At 41.5% G+C, this 10,875-nt stretch overlaps 1 protein-coding gene across 1 annotated transcript; it reads left to right on the top strand.

Annotated features, from left to right (window-relative positions):
* Positions 1-4,578: 4,578 nt before the first annotated feature.
* LOC106569386 (uncharacterized) lies at positions 4,579-8,273 on the top strand. The gene is made up of 4 exons (XM_014140711.3): positions 4,579-5,025; positions 5,121-5,242; positions 5,402-5,516; positions 5,732-8,273. The coding sequence occupies exons 1-4, from the start codon at positions 4,821-4,823 to the stop codon at positions 6,856-6,858; spliced, it is 1,569 nt and encodes a 522-aa protein (XP_013996186.1). The 5' UTR covers positions 4,579-4,820; the 3' UTR covers positions 6,859-8,273.
* Positions 8,274-10,875: the final 2,602 nt, after the last annotated feature.

Genomic DNA, 10,875 nt, shown 5'->3' with positions numbered 1-10,875 from the left:
TCATGATGTCTCATCTCAGTGACACTGCAATGGGGAAAGTATTGGGCTTTTACAATAAGGAAACTGCCTGACATATCGAAGCAGGCTGTAGTAGTGCCGACAAACCAGGGAAGAAAGACCCTACTGGTCCAAACTATAGGCTGATAGCTTTGGCATTTCATACATGTAAACTTATGGAAAGGATATATAATTGCACCGGAGGGGATGGCTGCTGTTTTACTGGCTCCTAACCAACTGTGCTATTTTGTTTGTTTTTTTGCATTGTTTGTAACTTATTTTTTTAACTTATTTTGTACATAATGTTGCCGCAACCATCTCTTATGACCGAAAAGAGCTTCTGGACATCAGAACAGCGATTACTCACCTCAAACTGGACAAATAGTTTTTTCTTTAGCGAGACCGATGCGAAGTGCTCGCCTGAGGTAGAATACCGGTACCCCCTGTATATAGCCTCGTTACTGTTATTTTTGTGTTACTTTTTATTTTTATTTGACTATTTTTACTTTAGTTTATTTAGTAAATACTTTCTTAACTCTTTCTTTAATGCATTGTTGGTTAAGGGCTTGTAAGTAAGCATTTCATGGTAAGGTCTACACCTGTTGTATTAGGAGCATTTGACAAATACAATTTTATTTGATAACCGAAAGGCTGATGTTCTTCCTGGAGAGCAGAGGCCTAATGTCACCAAATCAAAGTGGGTTCAGGAAAGGCAGGGGAATGATGGATCCTGTACTGTGCCTAGAGTCAGTCATTCAGAAGGCACAGGCAAATAAGGAAGTGGTGGGAGCGGTTTTCTTTGATGTAGAGAAGGCCTATAATATGTAAGGAAGGCTTACTTATCAAACTGGATATCATGGGGGTTGGAGGAAGGGTTTTTAACTGGATAAAGGATTTTCTTTTTGGACGATCAGTACAAGTGAGGGTGGGGATTTCTATGTCAGAAAGTTATGAGGTAGATAATGGTACCACCCCAGGGAACTGTCATTAGTCTTTTGTTCTCCATTATGATTGACGATGTATTCTCCCAGTTTTAGACCAGATATTAGGAGGTCATTGTTTGCGGATGACGGGGTGCTGGGGAAGAGAGGGTGAAATATTCCCCATACATACAGCTGGGAGTGTTCAAGAAGCGAACAGTGAATTTGAACAGTCCCTCAGATGGGCTTCAAGTTTTCAGGTGAGAAATCACTTTTTTTTACTGCCTGAAGCTGTACGAAAGGAATCTTGAGAGGGTGGTCTGGTTTGGTTCCTGTGAGTCTGGTTTGACACTCAAGTAACATGGGCGAAGCAAATATTGAATGTGATTCATTGCCTGTCAGGAATAGAGTGGGGAGCAGATAGAATGGCATTGAAAATACCCTATACACGAGTCTACAAAACATTAGGGAAAACCTGCTTTTTCCATGACAGACTGACCAGGTGAAAATTATAAACCCTTATTTATGGCACTTGTTAAATCCACTTCAATCAGTGGAGATGAAGGGGAGGAGACAGGTTTAAGAAGGATTTTTAAGCCTTGAGACAATTGAGACATTGATTGTGTATGTGTGCCATTCAGAGGATGAAGATGTAAGTGCCTATGTACAGGGTATGGTGGTAGGTGCCAGGCGCACCGGTTTTATTGTGTCAAGAACTGCAACGCTGCTGGGTTTTTCACGCTCAACAGTTTCCTTTGTGTATCAAGAATGGTCCACCACCCAAAGGACATCCAGCCAACTTGACACAACTGTGGGAAGCATTGGAGTCAACATGGGCCAGCATCCTTGTGGAACGCTTTCAACACCTTATAGAGTACAAGCCCCAACGAATTTAAGCTGTTCTGAGGGCAAAAGGGGGTGCAACTCAATATTAGGAAGGTGTTCCTAATGTTTTGTACACTCAGTGAATTGCGCTGTCAAGGTCATCACTGGACATTGGAAGTGTAGCATATGGATCAGAAGCTCAGACATCTTTGAAAAAGCTAGATGTAATCCAGGCTCAAGCTTTAAGAATATGTTGTGGAGCAATCAGGACCTCCCCGGTGGCAGCTCTGCAGGTAGAGTGGGGAGACATGCCGTTAAAGTTAAGACAACAACTAGCCTTGACACATTGGGTAAATCTACAAGACTTAGGGTTACACATCCTACAAAAAAGGTGCTCCTAGAGGGCTGGGAGCATGAACAAAACCTGAATAGAAATTTGGGGTGGATGGGTAATGGCATGGCGAGAGAGAGCCCCTCGGTGGTTCTTCCTGCTATCCCTCCTTGGTTGCTCCCTCAGCCAATGATAGGCCTAGGGTTGCTTCAGAGGGTAAGAGCTGGTGAGGAAGGAGTAGATCCAGTAAATATTGTAAGTGAACATTTAAGAACACAGTACTATGCTGTCTTGAATATATTCACAGATGGATCTGAGCACCCTAAAACAGGGAGGACAGGTGCAGATTTTAGTGTTCCTGAGTTTAAGGTGGCAGTGACAAAAAGAGCAACTGATCATTTATCTGTTTACACAATGAAGTTGCTGGCCATACTATTGGCTGCAGAGTGGGTGGAGGAAATGAGGCCAGACGGGGTAGTAATCTGCTCTGACTTCTGTGCAGCACTGATGAGTTTAAATGCATTTGTGTCTCAGAGCAGACTAGATGTATTGTATGAGATTTTTCAGTGCTTGTATGGTGTAAGACAGATGGGGGTAGTTGTGATGTTCCACTGGGAACCAGCTCATGTGGGAGCAGATGCCAAGTGGTTGATAGGGACAGTGGTTAATAACAAAAGGCAAGAGTTGTGGAACAGGGATGGAAAGGGAAGACCTGTATAAGATCCAGGAAAAGGTGGAGGCAGGGAGGTCCTTGGGTCGAGAGAGAAGGGAGGAAAGTGTAATCAACAGTACATTAAAACTGGTAAGAAAACTTCAGACTGGGAGGTGTGATCACTGTCAGGAGGAGATGGATACAGAGGAACACGTTCAAATTCAGTGCCAGCAATATGGGAGGGAAAGGGAGACGTTTGTCTTAGATTTAATGAGTAATGGTGTTGCATTTTTTTCCTGTAGGTTTTCACTCCAATCCTAGTTGTAACTGACTTGATTCACTAGATTAGGGTTGGAGTGAAAACCTACAGGACGGTAGCTCTCCGGGATTGGTTTGCCCTGATTTAGACCTTCCCTGTCTCTATTCCACACTCCAGTCCATTTGGTGGTGGCAATGCGCCTTAAAGTTTTTTGCCAACCACCATATAAAATCCACAGAAGAAGAAGAAGAAGATGGAGTGAGCTGTGCGCCAGACAGAGTTCTGGGGGTAAAATGTAAGTGAATGAGGGCTAGTTAAGTGAAGTGGAAAGTGTGGTGAAAAGCTCGGAACCCGAGCCTGGCATCGATGGACATAAAAAAATCATCTGGTCCAGTAGAAGTGACATTTTTTAAGAATGTGTGGATCTTTCCCTTTTGGCGGATCCATTTGTGGTGTCAGGGTGGGTGGGAAAGGAGTTGGGTGCAGTTGAATCAGTGAAGGTAACCTGTAGTGGACTTGTGATATTTGTTTGTGTTTCTTCTGAACAGAGGGAGCAGGTGCTCCGTGTCACATAACTTGGGTGAAGATATGTTTCTTGAAAGGAGTGATTTCTGGGGTAGCTAGAGTCAGAGTAGTGCCTTAGGTGTCATGCGGAGGCAGTGAAGTAATTAGAGGAGGATGGATCAAGGGAGAAGGATCCTGAGAGGATCCCTGAGAAAAGTAGAAAGTTATTCAATTTTCATACTAGAGTAAATTTCAACTTCCTTATATTAAGCAAACCAGACGGGACAATTTTCTTATGTTTCTTTTATTGACGTATAGCCAGGGCACGCTCCAACACTCACACATAATTTACAAACGAAGCATTTGCGTTTAGTGAGTCCGCCACATCAGAGGCAGTAGTGATGACCAGGGGTGTTCTCTTGATAAGTATGTGAATTGGACGAGTACTTTTGGGTGTCAGGGAAAATGTATGGAGTAAAAAGTACATTATTTTTTTTAGGAATGTAATAAAGTAAAAGTTGTCAAAAATATAAATAGTAAAGTACAGATACACTACACTAAAAAACTAATTAAGTAGTACTTTAAAGTATTTTTACTTAAGTACTTAACACTACTGATGCCAGCACAGAGCGATAGGCCAATGAGTGATATATCCTTCACTAAGGTTGGCTTCCGAGCGTTCATAGCAATGGTTATCAACCGCATAAATGGAACGTAGATCACATAAATGGAACATAAATCACAGAAAATAGATGTTGTGGCAGCTGCAGAGAAGTATTTGAGTATATGAGATTTGACTTCAGAAGACTTACAAGGTGTGTTGAGTGGTGGTGTCCTGTCCTCCCAGGCCGCTGGCATGGTGCAGGAGCAGATTGGGTCAAAATAGTGGAATGGGGTAGTGGGTTTTTAATGAGTGTAGGATTAGTTGGATGGGTGTTTTTGTTTTAATGTTATATATAAAAAATAAAAATAAATCCCTTTTCCAATTTTGTATCACGATGTATAATATATTTATATTGTAGTCCAGTTGGGGGTGGTAATGCAACATATTGGATACGAACCGCGCTTAAACACCGAAGATGGTGACGAAGAAGAAGAAGAACGGAAGCGCAATTGCGCACGCATCTCCGATTTGAAACATGGTTGGCATTTAGCAACATCGTTTGCCTAAATAGATCTCTTACAAATGTCGAATTGGTCCAATATCAACAATATCAACATTTGCCATAGTGTGAGAACTGGAAATAAACGTATTATTCTTTGCTCATTGGCTAGCAAAATTGTTTAAACATATTTACTTAATCACGGCGAATAAATACTGGGCAGGACAGGATGGCCAGCTGCAATTTTCAGGAGCAGTTTGTATCCATTATGGAAGTATTAGCTAAAGCAGCAGTGGCAGAAATAAACAAACGTGTAGATGATAGCTGTGCTGTTATACGTTTGGAAATGACCCAAAGCCAGCGAGATATTGATGTACTGAAAAGGAAGTGTCAAATGATGGAGAGCGAGCTGAAGAAAACGCGCAGACGAAAAGGTAGTTGTGTTATTTGTCGTGGTAAATTAATTGAATATGCAAAACCCAAATCTGTGAATAGCTCTAATATTTTACTGAATACGATTATTTTCTAGGTTTTTACCCCGTGGCATCAGAAAGATCTTCATATCCAGTCAAGATTGTTTTGAACAAGCAGAGGAGTAACTCACAGTGGAGAGACAGCAAGATGGCTGTTGAAGGGGACTCTCAACCCCATGTGTGATACATCACCTTTTACAATTACAGAGACCTGACTTCTTGGATCAATTCTGATATTGGAATATCAGGGGAATTTACTGCTTTTGTGTGATTCATGAGTATGAAAGGGGTTATATATGGTGTGTGTCCAGAGTAATAACCTCAGTCCCTGTTACAGCCTACAGATGTGGAGCAGAGAGTGGAGACTGAACCCATACTGATCAAAGATGAGGAGACAGCAGAGGATGTGTGGAAGACTAACCCTCAGGAAGAGCTCAGGATCACTGGAGAGGGTGGGTGTGACCATAAGGGGCACTGCTCTGTCTGTCTATGGAAGACTGTGTGGGTGTGGTGGTATGCACTTTCCAAATTGCTACATTGGTGTTGGGTGTTTTATGTTCTGGCATATGTAGCTCACGGACATACAGTCAGTTCTAAAGCTGTCATGTTTTGCAACTGTTAAGGGTCTTTTGTAACGTTTATTTTATGTTGATCCCCAAATCATTAGAGTCTCGTTCCAAGCCTGGGAAACCACCATCCTTTGAGCAACGGCACTGTGATGAAGACTTCATCACACAACCCAACTTATCTCCCAGAGACTCAGTGGAACATTACCCAAATTCTGATCGTCCAGAGGAACCAGGAACACCCCAGCTCACGTCTACAGAGGTGTTCAGCGCAGAGCAGCACCGGCCAGATGAGGACTCACTAGACCTAGTGATGGTGAAAGAGGAGGAGCTGGATCAGACCACGACCCTGGCAGGTCCTGACCAGTTTGTTATGGATGAGTCTGATGGGCAGCTGTGGACCTCTGTGGATCCAGGCAGAGACACTGACCCTGATGTCCACCCAGATTTCTCCTTTCATTCCACAGAAGAGTACTCTCAGAATATCTCAATTTTCCCATCTCATAGTGGGCTGCCATCCGTTTCTACTATGACAGATGAAGTGGGGCCATCGCTTCACTCTTCTATATGGAAACCACATGCTAACATGTTCAGTGCTGCAAAACACATGAAAAGACATGTAGGGACATTGGCTGATGGGACTAGACAACAGATGCCAGAGGGACAGAGCAGTGAGATGCTGAACTCAAATAATGAAGGAAATAGTTTAGCTCTACAGCCAAGGCAGCATCAATACAGGGCTTCAGAAGCAACAGTGAGATTGAGTGAGTGCATGACAGGGTCAAACATGGCCACCACCTCCACCTTCTCTGGATACAGCCTGAGTCGCAGTAGTTTTAACATGGTGAAGAGAATGAGGACTCAGTGGAGATCAGGCGGCACCACCGAGAGGCGTTTCAGCTGCACCTTCTGTGGGAAGAGCTTCCCACGTTTCTGGCAGCTAAAAGAACACCTCCGGAGTCACACCGGAGAGAAACCGTTCACCTGCGAACAGTGTGGCAGGAGTTTTACCAAACAGTGCAACTTGATCAGACATGCTGTGGTCCACAGTGGAGAGAAGCCCTACGAGTGCACACAGTGTGGGAAATGCTTCACTCAGCGCTCCAGCATGAAGTCACATCAGAGAACTCACACAGGAGAGAGTCCAGTGTCTCAATACGTGGCACCTGCATACCCAGGGGATCCACACACAAGTTTAATGTTGTCTCAGAACAGATGGAACAAATAGGAACATAATTGCATTATGCTTCGGAAACACTTTCAATGTGAAAATGTAGATCAATCAACACTACATGCTATCTTCTTCTACAATATCTGATGTGCTTTCTTTTTGTATCTAATACCTCTACTGATACACTCCCCTATGTATTTATTTGGACAGTGAAGCTACAACTTTTAATTTGTCTCTATACTCCAGGATTTTGGATTTGAGATCAAATGTTTTATATGAGGCGATAGTACAGAATGTCACCTTTTATTTGAGGGTATTTTCATACATCTGTTTTACCGTTTAGAAATTAAAGCACTTTATGTATCTAGTCCCCCCATTTGAAGGTGGCATAAGTATTTGGACAATTTCACTTAGTGTATAAAATTGTGTCAGAAGTTTAGTATTTTGCCTCAAATTCTTAGCACGCAGTGACTACATCAAGCTTGTGACTCTACAAACTTGTTGGATGCATTTGCAGTTAGTTTTGGTTGTGTTCTGGATTTTGGTGTGTCATTTTGGAGTCACTTTTATTGTAAATAAGTATAGGATTTGTTTCTGAACCCTTCTACATTGTAAACCCTACCATGACTACGGATAATCATAAATTAATCTTGAATAATGATGAGTGAGAAAGTTACAGAGATAAATATCATGCCCCCAAAAAATGCTAACCTCCCATGTTATTGGTAATGGTGAGAGGTTAGCATGTTTTGGGGGCATGATCTTTGCGCATCTGTCACTTTCTCACTCGTTATTCACAAATTCATTCATGATTATCTGTAATCATGGTAGCCGCCACATTAATGTAGAAGTGTTCATATTCTTATTTACAATAAAAGTGACTCCAAAATGACACAATACATTATTTACCATTAATTTCTATTGGGCACAACATTATCCGAAACACAACTAAAACAAACTACAAATGCATCCAGTAAGTTTGTAGAGTCATGAGCTTGATGTAGTCATTGCATGCTAGGAATATGGGACCAAATACTAAACTTTTGACAAAATGTAATACTAACACTAATGACACCTTCAAATGGGGGGAGTAGATGCATGAGGTGCATTCATTTCTAAAATGTAAAACAAATGTATAAAAATACCCTCAAAGTAAAGGGTGACATTCTGTAATGTCGCCTCATAAGACATTTGATCTCAAATCCAAAATGCTGGAGTATAGAGCCAAATGATTTGTTTTTACTTCACTGTCCAAATAAATACATAGGGGGGTGTATGTGCCTTAAAAACCTTGTGAAGAACCTCTGAATGTTAATTAGCTATAACACATGTAGTATACAATAGTTATTGGAAATATATCATGAAATTAAGTTTATTTGAAGTTTACATGAAACTAGTTTATCGTCCTTGTTCCCCAGCTATGTGTCAAACAAGATATATCCCATTTCCTTGAATAAATACCATACGACATCTTCAGACTGGTTTCATTAGGTTGTGTGGATGAGAATGGAGATGACAACATTTGATCATGTATAAACCATTCGTTTTTATGAATGGTTGAAGAAAGTGTTTTAGTATTTTACGTTTCACCACAGTGTGTCGTGCATTAAAAAAATAAAAAGTGTCGTGCATTATGCATCTATAGCCTTTTAATGCATTAACAACCATGTGAGCCATTGCATTAGTCTTTTCGCCTACATGTAGCCAAAGCTATTGAAAAATACAAGACGTTTTACGATCTGAATTCTTTTAGATCATAAAACGAATTTCTTTAATCAATAGATATGGTTAGTCTACATGTAGCTCTCCGTAGGGTTTTCAGCGGTTAGCTTCGCCCATGACTGGCTCCTTGTGAACTACAATCCCGACTCTGTGTTTTAACGTTTAGTAACATCAATAATCATCACTTGCTAAACGGTTTTTGGAACATATGGACCTCATCTTTAATATCAGCGAGAATTAATCTTTCAAATAAAAAACAACCATTTACTGTAGAAGATTATACAGATCCATATACTGTGTGTGCCTCCAGCCAACGAACTACCCTTCCTCCCCAGTTACGTTTACACACAGGAGTTCGGAGCATGATAGGTGGCTAATTAGCACAAGTGCTCGCCACTGTCTTCAGTCTGTCTTCTGTAAAAAGCGCTGTAACATGGCGATATGGCCGCGTAGAAACACTAACCGTAGTGCTATAAAGGTGTGTTGTAATTTAACCTATTGTTTTTGGGAAATTATTTCTCGCTCATATGGAAGATACGTTTCTTACGTTTCCAAAACCGCTCCGCAAGAGATGCGTGTTAACGTTCAGACCGAGCATCGGGGAGCTTAACAAAAGTTCTCCAGGAAGAAGATTTTATTGTCAGTGGGCGACTAAAAGTAGCTAGTTAGGTCTATGAATGGGCTACCCTACATGCAGACAAGAATATACCTGGTATATACAGTTGAAGTCGGAAGTTTACATATACCTTAGCCAAATACATTTAAACTCAGTTTTTCACAATTCCTGACATTTAATCCTAGTAAAAATTCCCTGTCTTAGATCAGTTAGGATCACCACTTTATTTTAAGAATGTGAAATGTCAGAATAATAGTAGAGAGAATGATTTATTTCAGCTTTTATTTCTTTCACCACATTCCCAGTGGGTCAGAAGTTTACATACACTCAATTAGTATTTGGTAGCATTGCCTTTAAATTGTTTATCTTGGGTCAAACGTTTCAGGTAGCCTTCCACAAGCTTCCCACAATAAGTTGGGTGAATTTTGGCCCATTCCTCCGGACAGAGCTGGTGTAACTGAGTCAGGTATGTAGGCCTTGCTCGCACGCTTTTTCAGTTCTGCCCACACATTTTCTATAGGATTGAGGTCAGGGCTTTGTGATGGCCACTCCAATACCTTGACTTTGCTGTCCTTAAGCCATTTTGCCACAACTTTGGAAGTATGCGTGGGGTCATTGTCCATTTGGAAGACCCATTTGCGACCAAGCTTTAACTTCCTGACTGATGTCTTGAGATGTTGCTTCAATAAATGCACATAATGTTCCATCCTCATGATGCCATCTATTTTGTGAAGTGCACCAGTCCCTCCTGCAGCACAGCACCCCCACAACATGATGCTGCCGCCCCCATGTTTCACGGTTGGGATGGTGTTCTTCGGCTTGCAAGCGTCCCCCTTTTTCCTCCAAACATAACGATGGTCATTATGGCCAAACGGTTCTATTTTTGTTTCATCAGACCAGAGGATATTTCTCCAGAAAGTACGATCTTTGTCCCCATGTGCAGTTGCAAACCGTAGTCTGGCTTTTTTTATGGCGGTTTTGGAGCAGTGGCTTCTTCCTTGCTGAGCGGCCTTTCAGGTAATGTCGATATAGGACTCGTTTTACTGTGGATATAGATACTTTTGTACCTGTTTCCTCCAGCATCTTCACAAGGTCCTTTGCTGTTGTTCTGGGATTGATTTGCACTTTTCGCAACAAAGTACGTTCATCTTTAGGAGACAGAACGCGTCTCCTGTCAGAGCAGTATGATGGCAGCATGGTCCTATGGTGTTTATACTTGCGTACTATTGTTTGTACAGATGAACGTGGTACCTTCAGGCATTTGGAAATTGCTCCCAAGGATGAACCAGACTTGTGGAGGTCTACCATTTTTTTCCGAGGTCTTGGCTGATTTCTTATGATTTTCCCATGATGTCAAGCTAAGAGGTACTGAGTTTGAAGGTATGCCTTGAAATACATCCACAGGTACACCTCCAATTGACTCAAATTATGTCAATTAGCCTATCAGAAGCTTCTAAAACCATGACATCATTTTCTGGAATTTTCCAAGCTGTTTAAAGGCACAGTCAACTTAGTGTATGTAAACTTCTGACCCACTGGAATTGTGATACAGTGAATTACAAGTGAAATAATCTGTCTGTAAACAATTGTTGGAAGAATTACTTGTGTCATACACAAAGTAGATCTCCTAACCGACTTGCCAAAACTATAGTTTGTTAACAAGAAATTTGTGGAGTGGTTGAAAAACGAGTTCTAATGACTCCAGCCTAAGTGTATGTAAACTTCCAACTTCAACT

The sequence above is a fragment of the Salmo salar genome, chromosome 14 (genome assembly GCF_965601325.2).
Source record: "Salmo salar chromosome 14, fSalSal1, whole genome shotgun sequence".
In the NCBI taxonomy this organism is placed as follows: domain Eukaryota; kingdom Metazoa; phylum Chordata; class Actinopteri; order Salmoniformes; family Salmonidae; genus Salmo; species Salmo salar.
This window is presented reverse-complemented; position numbering and strand designations above follow the sequence as displayed.